Genomic DNA, 19,299 nt, shown 5'->3' on the forward strand with positions numbered 1-19,299 from the left:
CAAGGATACACATCACTGGGGATATGAACCCTGACCACCAGGTTAAGGTAGTGTCTGCCAGGTTTCTCTGCTACAAAGTTACTATTTTCCCCTTTCCATACTCCAGAGGACAGCCACTAACTAAGTCTAGTTCAACTTTCAAAAAGGAAAGAATTAAGCCCCACCTCCTAGAAGGGGGAGTGTATCTGCATATATTATTTGGAATTCTTCTGTAAGGAACACGGTCTTTTCTCTACATAGGTGACTTTTTAAAAATACTGATCTAAAAAAGACTTTTCTGTAATCTAGATGAATTATTTTGTAAGGGAGAAAAACCCCCAAAACACAGGATTAAAAAGAAAAAAACAAGAGCGAAGTATGTACAATCATTATGAAGACAAGCAAGACATGGAATATTAGGGATCTTTTTTATTTTTATACACATGACAAGATTTTACACCAAGAATAGTCAGTTAAATAGTACAAATTTACATTCATGAGGAATGTTAAAAAAAATTCAACTAAAAAACCCCACTTCTGTCTGTGACCCACAAACCCAACATTTTACAGTGCAGGGGTGAAGGGGCTGGGGGGAGCATCCAAAACAAGTCTCTCCCAAAAGAAATGACTTAAATTTCACATTCCCTCTCCACACAGGATCCAAATGGTGAGAGTATAATTTATAATTCATCTTTTTCAGCTGTAGATTTCTGTGAAAAGAGAAAAATCAGAAGACATGAAAAACGAGCAGAAAAAATGTTAGTTCACAGAAGGTTCACGTGTAGAAAAAAACAACTCTAATGGGCCCCACAAAGTTCCATTATTTCAGAGGTAGGCTAGAACCTCACCTATAAATCTGAAAAATAATCTAGAACTCAACAGTAGGATCTATGGCCTCTGGACACAAATAATCAAGAATTTAAAATGGGCCTATTGCTGCGATATAGTAAGGAAGAAGCAGGTGGCAAAGACTATAGAAGCCTTATGGGCTTAAAAAAATCTGTTTAACAAGAATGGACGGCTAAAACAAAGAAACCAAAGGAATGGGACGATGAAAGCATATACTTCATTTAGAGGGGAAAAAAAAGGACTGGCTCCAGCTTTTGAATTTGGTATTAGAAGCCTGTTTTTTTGGCGGATTTCCTGATATCTGACTTCTGGAAGCTACATAGGCCTAATACCAGAACTAAAAAGAAGTTTGCCTAATTTTCCAAGAACTAAAATGCGAGCCCCATTCTTGACTTGCTATACCTTTACTGTTTCTTCTTCTTCGTCTGTTCCTGCATCCATTTCTTCTTCCTCATCTTGCTCTGTGTCTTCTGTGGTGTCCTCTGTTGTTTCTTCAGGTTCTTCTTCCGGTTCTTCTTCCACCTAAGGACAACATGTATGAGCTCATTCATGGATCCAGTATTTTGGGTCTATTTTCACTTTATTCATTTAAATGTGTAATATTATAATTAACTTCACTCCTGTTCTATCCACAACTGTAGAGTGAATATGCTAATTAGCTAAGTCACACTAATAAAGGGAGACAGATTTAAAAAAAAAAAGTCTATGAAAGGGGAATTTCTTATTAATTCTAGCAGTGTGTGACACTGGAGGATTCGAACATTCCATAAATTATTTCAAACCTTTGCATCAGGGTCAATGTTTAAACTCAGGCGAAGCATTCTTTCTATTCGATCTCCATAGGCTTTAGTGTCTGGTAATAGATATCCCGACCGCAGTGTTGCCGTTTCAAACAAAACTACAGCAAGATCTGAAACAGTTTTGTCATCTTCATCTTCCTAAGATGGAAGAAGGGACATCACATTAATATTAAAAGGTACAAAGTAGTCCAATTAAAAGATAAAGGAGTAAGGCTGCAGTATCCCTCACCTTAACCCGTCGAAGCATGTCTTTGATCAGGGGATGTCTGGGATTAATTTCAAATGTTTTCTTCTGGCTGGCATAGTAACTGGTAAGGGATAAAAATGACCATTATGAAATATCAAATTTCACATGAGGAATTTAAGAAGCAGGGTGGGGGACTGTGGGGGGTAGGGAAGGAAAAAATGAAACAAGATGGGATTGGGAGGGAGACAAACCATAAAAGACTCTTAATCTCACAGAACAAACTGAGGGTTGCTGGGGGCTGAGGGGTAGGGAGAGGGGGTGGGGTTATGGACACTGGGGAGGGTGAGTGCTGTGAAATGTGTAAGACTGATGGTTCACAGACCTGTACCCTGAAGCAAATAATACATTATATGTTAAGAAAAATAATTTTTAAAAAAGAAACATCAAATTTCAGAATCCATACATTTTCCATGTTCTATACATTTTTATAATTACAGAGAACTCCTGGGAAAAAAATCAACACTATTTATATCACTACACCATGCTTTGCCTTTTTAAATAGGGATGGGCAGGGTGTGACAGAAGAGTGCCGTAAAGAGAATTATTCACTAATGCATCTCAAGTGCCTACAGCTTTGCTGAATGGATGAATGGATTTAGTGTAGTCTCATCGACTCTTAATTTATTCTCACTTAACTGCAGCTCGGTGTTCCACAGAGTTCGGAAACAACCAGGCAGCTTCTGCCTGCTGGTCTGTTACTACCTTCTCCATGATGCCTTCACCAATATGGTTCCAGGATAAACTCTTCTATTGGAGCTCAGCTCTCAATGCATTCTAGTCTACCTTCCATCATGTTTGTCAGTTGTGACTGTCCTCCCTCCTACAGCTGAGGAGAGGGAGGAGCTACATCTATCCCTATCTTGGTATACCTGGTACAGATGCAGAGTTTAGAAGATTATGACTTGATCCATTATCCTACTGTCAGAAAGACAGCAGTGACGTCTACTTAGACCACCAAGGTAAAGATACAGTAGGTAAGTGTTTGTTGGATGGAAGGTAACTTCCCATTAATAAATGACTGAATTAGATAGACATTTATATAATAGCTACTATACTGCTGCAATGGGATTAAGTAGAAACCTGTTTCCCAAATGAATTTAATTTTTTTAATTATTATTTCTTTTACAGATTTTAATTTGACAGGGATCACAAGTAGGCAGAGAGGCAGGCAGAGGGTGGTGGGGGGGAGGGGAGAAGGCTCCCTGCTGAGCAGAGAGCCCAATGTAGGGCTCCATCCTAGGACCCTGAGATGACCTGAGCCAAAGGCAGAGGCTTAACCTACTGAGCCATCCAGGCGCCCCCTGAATTTTATAATCTATAAAATCTTGAGGGGGGCAAGATATGTAAGCAAGATGCCATTTTAGCATTTTACAGTGGAAACCTTATACTTGTGGAGTCTCACTAAATATGGAATGCACCTTATATAAAAAAATACAGATAAAGTTTTGGAATCGTGACAATGGAGACTACACTTGTGAGAAGAATCCTAAGCTATGCCTTGGGGAAATGTAGGATGATCAGAGAGCAAATTAAAAAAAAACATTCCAGGTGGGAGAAGGGAAAATGAAAGCAGGGAAGAAGTCATTTTCAAGACTATTGCTGTGACTTTAAAATATAAATTTGGCATATATATTTCTTGAAAATAAAGGATACTGAAGACCCAGTGTAACTCTAGTACTTAGCCCTTTAGTTCATAAACTTGTTCTCAGGGGCCCTTTACCCTTTATTTTGTGGGGCATTTTGGAGGGAAGGGGAGATGGCAGTTAAAAAAAAAGGACTGAATTCATTAATCTAATGTCATTGTCATTAACCTCCTCTGTAACTATTAGTATCTAAAAATGTCCCAGAAGCCCAGATACCAGGCCAAGTATATAATCAAGAGCAAAAATAAAAAAACTATGTATGTCACAGATTAAGAAAATTTCCTTTTGTGTATAAAAATACCATAAATTAAATCATGAGCCCAACACCTCTCCTCTATCAGTCTAATGTCAGAGCAGAGGAATCCGAAAACTTGTAAACTTGTGTCATCTAATACAAAGCAGGAGTGGTGGACGCTTACTGCCGTCAGCTCTTTGTACAGAAGCTGACATCATCTGCTAAAGGCAGGCAGGACAAGAACTAACCCCTTGCCAGGGACCTTCCCAAGGAGGCTTACTTGGTAGAGATGTCTTTGCCCGTCTGGTATGCCTGAGCTTTCATGATTCTCTCCATGTTGCCAGACCACCCGTACTGGCTGGCGACGAGAGCACATGGAGACTCTGTCAGACGCTGAGATACCACAGCCTTTTCAATCTTAGGATAAGAAACCAAAAGTGAGATACATGTAAGTACAAACAGTTAAGGTCATTCAGTACCTAAGGATTCAGCACGTAAGATCACAAACTGATGCAAGTCCTAAAAATATCTCTTATTCAGATTTTCAAAAGATTCTTATCTTTAATAATCTGTAATTTTCAAAAAATAAACCTTTGAAGTACATGAAACAAATTTAAACAGCAAAAATTTAAGTCATTTGAAAAAAACAGTATTAAACTACAGAAAAATTTCAGTAACAAAGAAAACTGAATAGTACCCACATACAGAAAAACCACTGTTTTCCTTTTAATTCTTTGTAGTTTATAACACTTTTCATATCTAATTAAATAATTAACACATTTTTAAGAAGATTTTATTTGACAGCGGGAGAGCAAAGGGAATAGCAGAGGAGAGAAGCAGACTCTCTACTGAGCAGGGAGCCCAATGTGGGGCTTGATCCCAGGCGCCTAGAAACATGACCTGAGCCCAAGGCAGACACTTAACTGACTGAACCACCCAAATGCCCCCATTTTTTTTTTTTTCTTTCTTTCTTTTAAAGTAGGAGTGCCTGGGTGTCTCAGTTAAGAGTCTGACTTTTGATTTTGGCTCAGGTCATGATCTCAGGGTTCTAAGACTGAGTTTTCCCTGCTCTTCTACTTTTTTTTAAAATAAAGATTTTATTTATTTATTTGACAGACAGAGAGAGATCTCACATGTGGGCAGAACAGCAGGCAGAGAAAGGGAAGCAAGCCCCTGCTGAGCAGAGAGCCCGATGCAGGGCTCATTCCCAGGATCCTGAGATCATGACCTGAGCCGATGGCAGAGGCTTAACCCACTGAGCTACTCAGGTGCCCTCCTCTACCTGCCTGTATACTCTCTTAAAACAAATGAACCAAAACAACAACAACAACAACAAAAAAACCCCCAAAAAACCCCCACCCCAAACCCCCAAAAAACAAAAAACCGGCTCCACACCCAACAAGGGGCCCAAACTCATGACCTGGAGATGGAGAGTCACATACTATACCAACGGAGTCAGCCAGCTCCCTGTAGTTCATACATTTTAAGCTCGGAGCACCTGGGTGGCTCAGTTGTTAAGCATCTGTCTGCCTTCAGCTCAGGTCATGATCTCCCGGTCCTGGGATGGAGCATTACGTTGGGCTCCCTGCTTGGTGGGGAGCCTGCTTCTCCCTCTCTCACTCCCCATGCTTATGTTCCCTCTCTTGCTGTCTCTCCCTCTGTCCACTAAATGAATAAATAAAATCTTTTTAAAAAAATTTTTTAAAGCTCAGCCTCACCAAAATTTAACAGTATTAAACACTGTTCTGTACAACTTTTAATGGTTACAAGGTAACCAGATGTAAAGTTTAATTTGTTGACAAAACAACTTTTTAAAAAAGAAAATGCAGACGCTAAAATTTCACAAGTTCTAATTTCCTGAAGAATACCTTGTCCTTGAGAGCTTTATCTTTCATCCAATTGAGCAGAGGCTCAAATTCTTTCTCAACTGCTTCACGACTCTCCTTCGTTTTCTCACTTTCATCAAATTTCACGCCTTCTTTGGCAACATTCTGGAACCTTTTGCCATCAAACTCAGGAAGAGCCTGAATGCAGTATTCATCCACAGGTTCTGTGAGGTAAATCACTTCATAGCCCTTTTTCAGAAGTCGCTCCACAAAAGGAGAAGATTCAGCCTATAAAATGAAGAGAAGTGATGAAGTTTCCAAGATTTAGCCTTGGCATACGTGTTCACCTTAGTATCTACATTTATATACACGAACAATCCCATTTTACAAGTGGAGAAATAAGAAGTGCAGAGAATATAATGACTTTTCTGTCAGTGACTGACCAGGCCTCATGATGACTCTAGTTCACCATGACATTTTTTTTTTTCCTTTCTCAAGAGTCGGCTGCGTATCAGGATGCCTGACAGGAGCTCATCTCACCTCTTTTCTGCTAGACCCAGCCATGAAGTAGATTTTGTCTTGTTTCTCCTTCATTCTTTCCACATACTGGTCTAGACTGGTAATGTCACTTGGATGATGAGAAGACTGGAATCTAAGAAGTTTAGCAAGACGTGTTCGATTTGAGTGGTCTTCAATCACACCAAGCTTGATGTTGGTACCAAATTCTTTCCAAAAAGTATCATTGTACTTCTCATCAGCAATCTTCTTGATCATGTCCAAAGTTTTACGGACAAGCTTCTTTCTAATCACCTACATGAAATTAAAGAATAACTTATTAAAGAACGTCACCTCAAACTTTGAGACCCTACCATATTTAAGCAGAGGAATATTGGTGAAAGATATAAAGACCAGGCACCGTCACTGCCACTTATCAAGCGGCAGGGAATGGTGAGCAAGCCTGTGTCACACTGAGCAGAAACGAAGTTGTCAGTGGAAACAGTCACAAGATCACTTTGACATTTATGTTCTATCTTTAGACCAGATAGTGGGCTTACATAGGTGTTTACTACGTAATTCTTTCAACTTTTCTATCGGTTTGAAACTCTCATTAACTAGTAGCGAGAAAACAATCAGATTCTTAGGATTTAATAATTCCAGAGTAAAATTAAGTTCTTCCGCTAGAGAGCCAGGGACTAGTCTCCATATCTGGTGACTCCACTAACAGAGCCTGTCCTCTGAAGCCCAAAGAGAAATGCAGCTAGTCTCTTCCCAGAGACACTCACCTTAAGCAGTTTATGCTGCTGAAGAGTTTCCCGGGAAACATTCAAGGGTAGGTCATCTGAGTCCACCTTTAGACGGCAAAAGAAAAATTCAGTGAGCAATACAAACTGGGAAAAAACCAAACCAACAAACCAAATACTTCCACCCCTCGTTTTTAAGGACCCCCACCTCATTATCTTTAGATACTTACAACACCCTTGACGAAATTAAGGTACTTGGGCATCATATCATGGAAGTCATCTGTGATGAATACTCGGCGCACATAGAGCTAAGCAGGGGGAAAAAAAGTTACTTTCTGGAAATTAAACTTTCAAATTCTAAATTCAGTTTTTACATTTAAAAAACTCACCTTAATGTAATCACTCTTTTTAGATCCATATTCGTCAAACAGACCACGTGGAGCAGATGTAGGTACGAATAAAATGGATTTGAAGGTAACTTCCCCTTCAGCAGTAAAGTGGATATAAGCCATGGGGTCATCACTTTCCTATGGAAAGATGGCATTTAGTCAGGCATTTAGTCATTCCAAAGGCACCAGAAAAAGGCAGTGCAAAGGCTAAGTGATTCATCATGTGGTACAACCTCAGCTAAGCCTTTATCTAGCAAAAAAAGTTCTCTCACCAACAAAAGGAGGGGATGGAGGAAAGAAGAACAGTTAAGACTGCTATTCTAACTGGCTAGACATGGTGGTTTTGCTGATGATCACTGATCATCATCAATAAACAGCATCACTGGATCTCCTAAACTCAAGGAAGAATGGATGAGTCTAGGTTCCACATTTGTCAAAGAACAGGGGAGAAAAATCATCTAGTCTTATCGACAGTATACAATGCTGCATGAGTGTACTGTTCAACCATGAAAAGTTCTCAGGAACAGTTTTCTTCCGTTGGGATATGGACTATAGCAGTGGCTACAATGAGGTATGTAAATAAATAAAAAAAATAAATCCCCTAGATTTGCATTATCCATTACCGTACCCATTTGTGGGCACTAAGCACTTGAAATGCGGCTAATCCAAATTGGGATACGTATGGGTTAAATGTAAATACAGATAATCAGACTTTGAAGATACGGTACAAAAAACAAAAACCAAAACCCAAAAAACACCAAACGTGTCATTAATTGAATAATGATTACATGTTAAAATAAAAATATTTTGGGTATGTTGGATTAAATAAAATATAAAATTTATATAAAATATAAAACATTAAAATTAACCACACCCATTTCAACTTTTAAAGATTGTATTTATTTGAGAGAGAGTGCGTGTGCGTGCAAGCGAGCACGAGTGGGGGTTAAAGAGAGGAGGGAAGCGGACTCCCCGCCGAGTAGGGAGCCCAACATGGGCTAGGTCTAGAGATCATGACCTGAGCTGAAGGCAGACACTTAACTGAGGCACCCAGGCGCCCTGTTTCAACTTTTAAAAATGTGCCTATGTAGCTCACATTACGTTTCTAATACAGCTATCCCAGAAGAAAGTATGTTATATTTGTATACACTTAAGACTCTTCATGCGAATAAAAGTGGAGGCAGAACCAAGAGGACAGTTTTAAGAAATAAAACTTAAGGAATGGCTGGATGTTAACGTAAGGAAAACAAAGAAGGTTAAGAAACAAATCAAAAGAATAAGATTAAAGAACAAACACAACCACAGCAAGTCAAGTTTTATCTAGCCATGCTAAATGTTTTGTACAAAATGCTGTGTGAGGAAATATTAACTTGAAACAATCTTAATCAATGCTAGTTTTGGATTCTACAGTTAAAAAGGATCAGTAAAAGAAAATAGGTAAGGAAGCAAAGATCTAGTAATTATTCCTAAGCATACAATCTCACAATAAATGTTTGAGGTTTTATGTAGGCTTTTTATTTCTTTATTTTTTTTCCTTTTTTAAAAGATTTTATTTATTTATTTGACAGACAGAGATCACAAGTAGGCAGAGAGGCAGGCAGAGAGAGAGGAGGAAGCAGGCTCCCTGCGGAGCAGAGAGCCGCAGAATCAGAGGTACAGGGAACTGCTGGTTGCCAGAGAGGAGGGTAGGGGATGGACAAAACAGGTGAAAGGGAGTAGAAGATACAAGCTTCCAGTTATGTAATCAGTAAGTCATGGGAATAAACAGTACAGCATAGGGAATAGTCAATGATACTGTAACAGTGCTGCATGGTGACAGATGGTAGCACATTTGTGGGGAGCACAGCCGAGTACACAGATACTGAATCACTGGTGTACACCTGAAACTAATGGAACATTGTATGTGGGCTATCAAAAAAATTAAAAAAATAAAAGGTATTCATCCTTGAGTGGAAGAAAGCCAATAATGTTAAAAGCCATTCAATATAAGATACATTTTATGGAACTCATCCACCTACCTATGTAGGTAGTTAAATCTTTTTGGTAACACAGACCCCTTGGCCATCTGGTGAAGCCTATGCCTCCTCAGAGTAAATTCTTAAAATGCATACGTAATATAAAACACACAAGATTAAAAAGGAAACCAACTGTGTTAAAACAGTTATAAAACAATCAAAAAACGCTTTTGATTTAGTAATGTTCATCACATTATTCTAAAATAATAGTTACCTTTGAAAATGATTTGTAGAAAGCTTTGTATTCATCATCTTCTACTTCTTTTGATGGTCTCTGCCATATTGGTTTGATGTCGTTCATAAGTTCCCAATCCCAGACGGTTTTTTCTACCTGAAGTCAGAGTACATGGTCAGTCAGCCCCAGTGATACCGGCAGGAGCCATAACCTTAGGACAGTTCAGATGAATGTGGGAAGCACCGACAGGCACTGCTAAACTTTGCTAAACTACTGTGGTTCCTGCCAATGTGATAAAAAAATTTAAAAATAATTCTCTCAACATTTAAGACTGATCTATAATGCAAAGAAGGCAACCCGTTACCATTATAACTGACAGAAAGCCAACTAAAGGTTTTTCCATTATTTAAGTAGCTACAATGTTACTTCTTGAAAATATCTGTTTTGAGATTAGAAGGATATATACACATTAATTATTCCTACTTCAGGACTTAACAGCGATCTAACATCTTACAATAAATATTCCTCAAACCTACCACTACTTCCACCTGCTCTGCCACCTGAAGATGTCAGAGAGCTAATATTATGGTTAATATCTGTACGACAAAAGATGTAGAAAAATTTTTAAGATCTTAAAACTTGGAATACGATAAGCTAGTCCTGGGCAATATATAGAACTCAGAAAACTGCCTAAAAACGATCTGTGTTTGCTACTTAAAACCTCCCACAGGCAGAAAACATACACACTAGCAAATAAACTTAGTTCTTATTTTTAAGTTGGGCCTATAGACTTAACATCTGGAGAAAAAAAGTCCTTAAAGAATTAAAACAACTCCGATCAGTCTGTGCATACTTGAGGTTCTGTGTTTTCTCAAACACGTCCCGAACAACACTTTTGTGTAGAGATGAACCAGACTTACTTTTTTGGTTTTTGGTTTTTTTTCCTCTTCTTCTTCTTCCACTGCAGCTTCATCATCAGAATCTTCTTTTTCTTCTTTTGCTGCTTCTTCTTCCTCCATGGGCTCCTCTACAGTTTCAGTCTGTAGAAGTAGAATTAGTTAAATTCTTTCATTTCGTAACGCTGTCTAGCGAGTATGAAATGCAATTACAGCTCAAAAAAATAGGTCTTCAATATGAAAATCCTGAGTATCCTGCACTGGAAGAAACACACTGAGCCCTTGTTTTTTTTTAAGTGTTATTCAAATATATGCCCACATAATACACATAAATTTTGTCAGTGTAGATTTACCTTGCTGCTCCACACATAAATCGGGAAGTTTATAAACTGTGAGTATTTCTTGACGAGATTTTTAATTGTGTCCAATTCAAGGTAATCAGATGCTTCTTCTTTCAAAACTAGTCTGAAAGGAAAATAGGACATTTATAGAAAGACATCCTTGGTTTAAAAGATTTGATAATAAATTCATTCAAAATACCTTCCTGACAAAGCTAATGGCCAGCAGTTTGGTATAATCCGGGATGGCCCGTTTTTCATGTTAAAAACTCTTATAACCAATGACAGTTTGTGAGCTAAACATACCAAACAGGAGTACAGTAGTGGGAAGAATCTTCCTTGTGTCCCTCAAGTGAAAAATATCCTTAGTTCCAAGTAAACAGTGCAAATGTTCCAATCTTCTGAATATGCTGGGTTTTTTGTTTAGGTTTTGTGTGTGTGTTTAGTTTTTTCATTTAAAGAACCGAAATGTTAAATTAGCTCAAGGTAAGAAGGTACTGGGGTGCCTGAGTGGCTCAGTGGGTTAAAGCCTCTGCCTTCAGCTCAGGTCATGATCCCGGGATTCTGGGATCGAGCCCTGCATCCGGCTCTCTGCTCAGCAGGGTGCCTGTTTCTTCCTCTCTCTGCCTGCTTGTGATCTCTAATAAATAAATTAAAAAAAAAAAAAAAGGTAAGAAAGCACTGAAACATTCTGGAGAAAAATGGAATGACATGCACTCTGATAATTACTTTAGAAATCTAACAATTATCATAGATAATCAGGCACACCTGGCTGGCTCAGTTGGAAGACTGAGATTCTTGATCTCAGGGTTGTGAGTTTGAGTCCCATGTTGGGTGTGCAGATTACTTAAAAATAAAACCTTAAAAAAAAAAATTCTCTCCTATAGAGAGTGAACACTTAAAAACATGTTCCTTAAAAAAGCTAGGAAATTAATCTTATTATTTATATCTCCACTGTCCAAAACAGTACTTAGATTTCATTTTTAATAAAATTTAAAGTTAGTTCTTTAATTGCACTGCCATATTCTAGGTATTCAGTAGACAAATGTGGCTAGTAGCTGCCATACCAGACGGTGCAGAGGTAGAATACTTCTAAGAGCTCTACTGGACAGCACTGGCTTAGATAATTCTAATACTGAAAATTGCAGCATTGTTTGTTCTTCCTTACTGTCCCTTCTGAAAATCCCTCCTCCACTCACCACTAATAACACATCTTTAACATACCCTCAAACACAGTGTGGAGCACACGTTTTGGTGTTTGTGCTCCCAATAAATAAATATGGCCCATGTTGTATCATGGGTCCCTTCTGGATTCAAAAAGCTTACAGTTTAGTGCCATTAACAAGAGGCAGATCGTTCATGATGACGCAGCCTAATGAAGTGGCTGAGCCTCTGGTTTCAGAACCTGTTTCATAGTGGTGTGGGGCTGGAGGAAAGTTCAGTTGTGGATCCAAGTTCAAGATGATGGTTACATCTTAGAGGTATTGAAAAGGCCACTGGATATATGAATGAAGAACCCAGTAGGGAGATCTAGATCTAGGTCTCTAATCTAAGATTGGCAAACTATGGCTGGCACCCGTAAGAAATTTCACCAGGACACAACCTCATCATGTATTGTCTATGGTCACTTTCGAGCAAGAACATCAGAGTTGTGACATATGACAGATCTGTCCAAATGCTTAAAATATTTACTAGCTGACCCTTGGGAAAAAGTCAGCTGACTCCTGATCCAGACTAAGAATAGAGATTTGAGAACCCTGAGCAAGAACTGGAAGCCAAATCCATCACGGTAAGAAGACTGCACAAGGAACACAAAAATAATGAGGAAGGACTGACAGTTACCTTTGAAAGAGAGATATTGTCAACAGTTAAACAACAGGCAAAGGAAACAAAAAGATATTCAGAGTCATGGAAACTAGGTACTAAGCGGATAGTGTTATATAGACAGCAAATTATGTAGGAAACAGAAGAGGAAAACTCAGGAAAAAAGAAAATTTCAATTTAAATTTTACTAAAATATGACTAAAAATCGACTGGATTTAGCAACAAGATTACTGGTGACTTATTTCAATGGAAAGGTGGAAGATAACATCAGTGGGGGCGTGGCACCGCCTCTCTTCCATCCCCACGGACACCTGAACATGTTTACATTTTGATGGGAAAGCAGGAGTGTGTGGAAAAGAGTAACTTAAAAAGATGGGGTTGGAATTAATTTATGCTTAGCCTCTGAGGAGGTAGGAGGCAGGCAGCAGATCAGTAGTAGTGACCAGCTTCAGCGAAAAATGTGGAATACCTCCCTCACAGTAGGAAGGACAGAAGCAAATGTACTAGTTTACTGGATGCTAATTTCATGATCTCCTTGAATCCTCACAAACTTGCTCATAAGAGTACAGCAGGGGCTAATTTAGGGGTGGGAACAGAAGTAGGTAGGCACTCATGTTTGATGGCTTCTATTTTATTAGTCAAACAGAAGATGAAATAATGTATTTAAGGCGGGACCTTGATCTCATTATTTTCTTGCCTTCTCTTTCCTTCTTCCTTTGGCCATTCTAAACTGTCAGTTCCTTAAATGGGCCTCATGTCTTTGGAACTTCCAACATCCTGTGCTTGCTGCCTAGAATACTGGAACCTAACTTACCACGATTTCAGAAAGTCTTTCTGATAAGGGAAGTGTTCTCTAGCTTCCTTTCTGGCATTTGCCACTCTGAAATTATCTCATGTTTTTCTTCTTTATTAGAACTAGCCACATGGAAGCAATGACTGCACTGGTCTTATACCCCACTGGAGTCCTAGACCCTAACAGGTGATAGGCACTCAAATGATTACCTGCTGAATAAATGCTGGGGTAGAAGGACTTGAAGGAAAATGGCAACTTTGCTCAGGGTTTGTAAGGTTTCACTCACTCATCAGCCATCCGTGCTACCTGCATGAAGCTGTCCCCATTACCCATATTCACCCCCAGAAACATCTGCTGGTCAAGTGTTAGGCTCTGGGAATGGAACAGTCTAGCAATGTTTGCTTCCATGGAGCTTCCATCTAGGTACTCTCACCTGTCTATCACCTGAGACATCATCCCTCTTGGGATGTCATTTTCTAGCTCATTATAGTTAAGAGATGAAATTTACCTATGTTCCTTTCACACCTAACAGAAAGGGCACGGGGGTGTAACTATTAGTGATGCTTCCAAATGACAGCAGGAGAGAGGACTGTGAACAACGGAGGCAGAGAAAGGTAAATTTGGAAAAGTTAGTAAAAGTACTAAAATGACTCATTTAATTAGTCTTTGTTAAAATACCATTTATGAAAATGAATACAGGAACTATTCACCTTCTAGGGTGAAGAACACTGGTCAAAATGATTGATATATACTTTCTTATACTCTATTTAATAATTCTTATGTTGAGAAAATTTAAAACTGGATTAAGAAAAAAGTGGAGGCTGTAGGCACATTTTCACCTAGCAACGAGCAAGCCAACTGACCTCTGAAATGGGATTTCTCTGATGTGGCCTAAAGCTGGTAGCTTCATATAGCTCAGTATTTACTTGTCCTTCCCTAGGTACTAAGGAAATTTAAGTATCTTGTTTTATTTGTGGGGGTGGGGCAAAAAGCTGCTCTGTTTACTTCGCAGTGCTACGAATACCAAGAGACCCTGGTCATGACATCTATACAAGTAACGGTTACTGGCTTAAGCCAAATTCTAGTTTGAATTCAACAATTTGCAACCATCCTCAAAGGAGACATCTTCCTCTGAAGAACTGTGATTAACTTTCTTCAACCTCTTTATTTGTACCCTTTCTCTCCAACCGGTCCCCACCCAGCGCCAGTTACTACCATAGTTCAGTACTTTCAATAGTCGCTCCCAGAGTATCCGCTCATCCAGTCCTGCCACCCTCCACATCCATCTTCAGAAAACCTTAAAAAAGCTAACCAAAATGTCTATCATTGTCACCAACCGAGAGGAATTTCTTTAATCCTGGGAACATGCTGTGCCTCCTTGCCTTTACAGCCATAATCGTCCGCAGATCTGATACTTCTTTCCCAAGTCTTGCTTCTCGGGAACTCTTGAATCAACCCACTTCTGTGAGGGCTTCAATTTGCCTTCTCCCCTGCAAGAGCTAACCCTTCGACTTTTTGCTATGTTTAGCAGCCATTATAAAACTCTTTGCCCTTAGGCGGTCCTTAAAATACTTCCTCAGGTGATGGGAACAGGTCAATTTTATAGAAAAGGAATGAAAGCCCAGAATAAGTGATTTGCTCAGAGTCCAGATCCTCACTAGGATGGTTATTTCTCATTAGCAATCAGTAATACTCACGTAATTGTTGTTCCCCGTCCTAGAGTGTTTCCTCTTGGGTCAGCAATTACAGAAAATTCATTGGAGTCAGACTCCCAGATGTGCTGGGTATCGTTGTTGTGTTTTGATGTGACAATAACCTTATCTGCTACAAGGAAGGCAGAATAGAAACCGACACCAAACTGGCCTATCAATTCAGAAGTTGACTGGCCATCTTCTTGTGCCTCAGTCATTTTGTTTAAAAACTCGCTTGTTCCAGACTTGGCTATGGTACCAAGGTTTTTAACCAGCTCTTCCCGGGTCATTCCTACACCAGTGTCTGTGACATGTAGCAGATTCTTCTCCTTGTCACACTGAAAGCAAGACAAGAACAGGACAGTTTTATTTGCTTAATACTCACAGTATGGTAAGTAAATACTGGGCTATATATTCAGAAACTACTGGCTTTGGGCCACCTCAATTCCAATACAGAAAACTAAACTGGGTAATTTTTCTCCACTGGGTATTTTATGGCCTTTTCATAAAATGTGCACCCTACATGCAAGCATCTTTCTTTATAGAGAATAACCTTAAATTTAGTGTATTTGAGAAAGTATCAATGTAAAGAAGACAGAGACTGGTTTAAATTTCAAAGGGCAGAAGATAGAACTAAACAAACAAGTTATTTTTGAAAAAAAAAATTTAAGAAAAATAGAATTTTACATTGTGACTATTTCTTTCACAGAAAATAAAAAGGTTCAAAACTTGAATGACTAATATTAGATTCTATGGTGATCAATGTTCTTCACGAAATACTCCCAGCTCTGTCTTCCGGAAACATAGAAGGAATATGCTTCCTTCATTTTTTGTTATTAAGGCCATGTGACCAGTTCTGGCCAATGATCTGCAAGTGGGAGTCAAGAATGTAGCTTTCAGATTAGAGCCTTTATGGGATGGGAGACCCTCCAAGCTCTCTGTACCATGGCAACAAGCTATACTCCAGATGGTGGCTACTCAATCAACCTGTGTCTAGGAGTGAAGATGATACAAAACAAAGGCCACAGTGGCCTGTGGTTGATGAGTTAATCCAGGGGTTAGCAAACTTTTTCTGAAAAAGGGCCAGAGAGTAAATATTTTAGGCACGTGGGCCACACAGTCTCTGTTACAACTATTCAAACCCACTGTGTAGCACAAAGGCAGTCATAGCTAACACGTAAGGGCGAAACCCCAATTTAAGTCCCTGGGTTTGGGGGGTTATCTGTTACTGCAGCATAACCTGGCCTATCTTAACTGATTCAGATTCCCTATACCTATGGACTCTTTTTTTGCTTTAGAAGAAAAGGTTTAAAGTTTTAAGCTTACCTTAATTTTGACAGTTAGTTCCTCATTTCCAGCAAGAGCATTTTCATCAGTCAGTGATATTAACCTTATCTTATCTAAAGCGTCAGAAGCATTTGAAATCAGTTCTCTTAAGAAAATCTAAATGGAAGCCAGATTTAACACATACTTTGATTACTCTCAAGATATATAAAACAGCAAATTTAAAGTCAAACTCATGTACAGAAGTGGTTCTACTCTCTTGGTAAAAGGAGGTAGAGCTCTTTACACATAAGAATGTAACAACGTAAGGAATACCCAAACTGGTAAGATTAGTAACACTCTAGTCTCATACTAGTGATCTTTATGTATGTAACAAACAGGCCTTGGTTTGTGTGGCTGCCCTCAACCCTGTTTAGCAGACTATGAACATATTTGGAGGAGAAAGGACAACAAGAAAAGGTCCAACCACCACCCCCCACAAGTATCTAGCAGTAATTTTTATATATACTGGGTATTTAAACTGTGCTAATAACTACTAACTTGGAGTTACTACCTAAGTATATTTATTATAAAGGTAAAGAAGTATACTACTGCACAGAGAGAAAATAGTATTATCCCAACTACATTGCTGCTTACCTCTTTATTTTTATACAATGAGTTGATGATAAGTTTCATCATTCTATTAACTTCAGCTTGGAAGGCAAATTTTTCTGACTTCTCTCTAAGTTCTCTTATTTGGGATGCATTTAATCCATCCAACTGAATAGCTTCTTCCTCTCTAAGGAAAAAAATGTTGATAAACAACTATTGCATTACTTACTTAGTTCCCCCTCAAAACACGGGATTCTGTGATGCAAGCACAGTGGTCTCAGAGGATGGTCTTAAGGGTTAAAAGGGCAAAAGGGAAGCCTATTATAAAATATTACCAATCCACTATTTCTATTATTTTACCACAGTAAAATTGTATCACCTTAGCACTGAGTTGTAATACTCAGTTCTTAAAACAGTCAGAAAAATGAACATGACTTTCCTCTACAAAAAATAAAAAGGAAGGTCATACTTCTATGTTCCCTCGCATGTGGGGCTGCCTCTTTGCCTGGGAAGCTTTGGCCTCTAAGGCTCTACAAAACTGTCAATGAAGTCCCAGGGGGCCAACTTTGAAAACACTACTCAACTGAGAGAAATCTTTTTTAAATTATGAAGTTTAGGGGCACTTGGATGGTTGAGTCAGTAGAACACGCAACTCTTGATCTGGGGGTCAGGAGTTCACACCCCACAGTGGGGGCAGAGGTTAAAACAAAACTAAGTTTACACACTTACTGCATATAAAACCAATGGGTCTTCCCAAAGTCACAGAGCTTATATTCTGCAATCTAGTTATCCGAATAGTTTTCAAAAGAAATTCATCCCATTCTGACCAGTCATTCTAGGGGCAAGTTAGGAGATACTTAGGGATGACCATGCGTCATCGCCCTAACATTTTCTTTGATCGTTTCTTAGGTATTCAAATTTGGGGTGTTACATGCCATCTAGACAGCTGAAGAAAAGATAACAAGCGATTATATTCCAGTGTTCATAAGGGCTAATGTGTTTCAAAAGAACACAAACCTCTGTACTACTTCATCATCTGTCCTTGAACCTTCTCTACTTTTACCCAGATCCTCTTCCACTGTACCATCCACATCGACTTCATCGTCAGCTCGGACCGACCCTGAAAGATTTCACACCAGAAAACTCTTAAACCATGGTTGCTTCGTGTACTTCTCAGAAGAAATAAAAATCAAACAGGACAAGAGTAGGGGTTGCAAAATTCAGGGGTAAATATGGGAGGTGGGGTCGGAGGAATGGATCCACAGTGTAAAGACCCACTGTAAACCCAACTTGGTATATTTAAGTTCAGATCCTGAGTCCTCCAGGAGATTCTGAAACACGGAGGCTGCCATCACGACTGAAGAGCGGCCCTCGGCCCTGGGATGCTTTATAAATAAAGTTTGGCAGACTTGAGACCAGGTCCCTTCCACATTCACACGTGTTGCGTGCAGGCCGAGGCAAGGCCTCCGAACCGACCATGCCAAAACTTAGACCTGCAACACCGCAGGTCAAACTACCAATAGAATTTGTGCAACCCCTGCGAGAGGAACCGAAATCGGGCCCAACTGAGCGAGGGAAGAGATGAGAGAACCTCGAGCAAAAGTGAAGCGAACACGCTGACACCGCCTTTCTTGTGACTCAGAGCCCCACAGTCCCCAGTCCAGCACCTAAGAAAGGAAACCCGCGTTCTGACTCGCAGACTGGGTGCGGGGGTCCCCAAGCTCAGAGGGCCAAACGCTCCTGCGTCGGGCAAAAACCCTCCGGAAGGGGCACCCGCAAGTCTCCCAGGGGACCAAGAGCCCGAGAGGCGCCCCACCCCAACTTGCTCGAGACCTCTAAGCAGAATACTAGGAGATGAGCACGAGAGTTCAGTGCTCTCGGTCCTCGCTTTTCCCTTCCACAGAGGAGAGTGCGCGAACTCCCCTGAGCCTCTTTCGAGGAAAGGCGATGAATTCCCCTGGGCCCAACGGAGGCCCCGTAATCCCCCTCCTAGGCTCAACGCCCCCAGAACCTTCGAGAAGAAGCCGCGCTTGAGGAATGGGGGGGGGATCCGGGGGTGCCCGCTCCTCTGGGATCACTCACCGAAGGTCAGCAGGACGCAGGAGAGGCCCAGCACCCACAGGGCCCTCATGGCGCGCGGCCGGTGAGAGTCTCAAGTCCCTTTAGATCGCAGGAGCCGCCTCCACCCCCCACCACGGGGCTCAGATCCTCACACCACTAGCCGCGCGGTCCGCCCACTACCCCCAAACAGGTCGGGCCGCTTTTCACCCCAGCCTCTCGCGGGCGGGGGACGGGAAACACGAATCCACCAATGGTGCCGCACCACGCACCCCCTCTACCCAATGGGGACTCGTGGGGGGGACAGCAGTGTACCAATCAGAGCTGTCCAGGTGCGGTGCCCGATGCCCGAAGCGTGGCTCCCTCCGATTGGTCAGCCGTAGTCTCTCTTCTCCAATCAAATGACTCCGCGGGCCCTCCCCCGG

General features: G+C 40.4%; 1 protein-coding gene across 1 annotated transcript; it reads right to left on the reverse strand.

The window, feature by feature from the left end:
- Nucleotides 1-393: 393 nt before the first annotated feature.
- On the reverse strand, nucleotides 394-19,077 carry LOC122897962 (endoplasmin). Its single transcript, XM_044236137.1, has 18 exons — nucleotides 18,899-19,077; nucleotides 17,834-17,936; nucleotides 16,862-17,003; nucleotides 16,268-16,384; nucleotides 14,948-15,279; nucleotides 10,649-10,760; nucleotides 10,317-10,439; nucleotides 9,439-9,552; nucleotides 7,210-7,347; nucleotides 7,051-7,128; nucleotides 6,863-6,928; nucleotides 6,120-6,389; nucleotides 5,622-5,867; nucleotides 4,034-4,170; nucleotides 1,858-1,936; nucleotides 1,611-1,766; nucleotides 1,231-1,350; nucleotides 394-689 (listed from the first exon to the last, which is right to left on the reverse strand). The coding sequence occupies exons 1-18, from the start codon at nucleotides 18,945-18,947 to the stop codon at nucleotides 660-662; spliced, it is 2,412 nt and encodes an 803-aa protein (XP_044092072.1). The 5' UTR covers nucleotides 18,948-19,077; the 3' UTR covers nucleotides 394-659.
- Nucleotides 19,078-19,299: the final 222 nt, after the last annotated feature.

The sequence above is a fragment of the Neovison vison genome, unplaced genomic scaffold (assembly GCF_020171115.1).
Source record: "Neovison vison isolate M4711 unplaced genomic scaffold, ASM_NN_V1 Scaffold_042, whole genome shotgun sequence".
NCBI classification, from domain to species: Eukaryota; Metazoa; Chordata; class Mammalia; order Carnivora; family Mustelidae; genus Neogale; species Neogale vison.

Coding starts and splice junctions, on each gene's coding strand:
- LOC122897962 (XM_044236137.1), bottom strand. CDS start 18,947: ATGAGGGCCCTGTGGGTGCTGGGCCTCTCCTGCGTCCTGCTGACCTTC. Junction 4,171..5,621: donor ATAAAGCTCTCAAGGACAAG/GTATTCTTCAGG, acceptor TCTTATCCTAAG/ATTGAAAAGGCTGTGGTATC. Junction 1,937..4,033: donor GGCAAAGACATCTCTACCAA/GTAAGCCTCCTT, acceptor ATCCCTTACCAG/TTACTATGCCAGCCAGAAGA.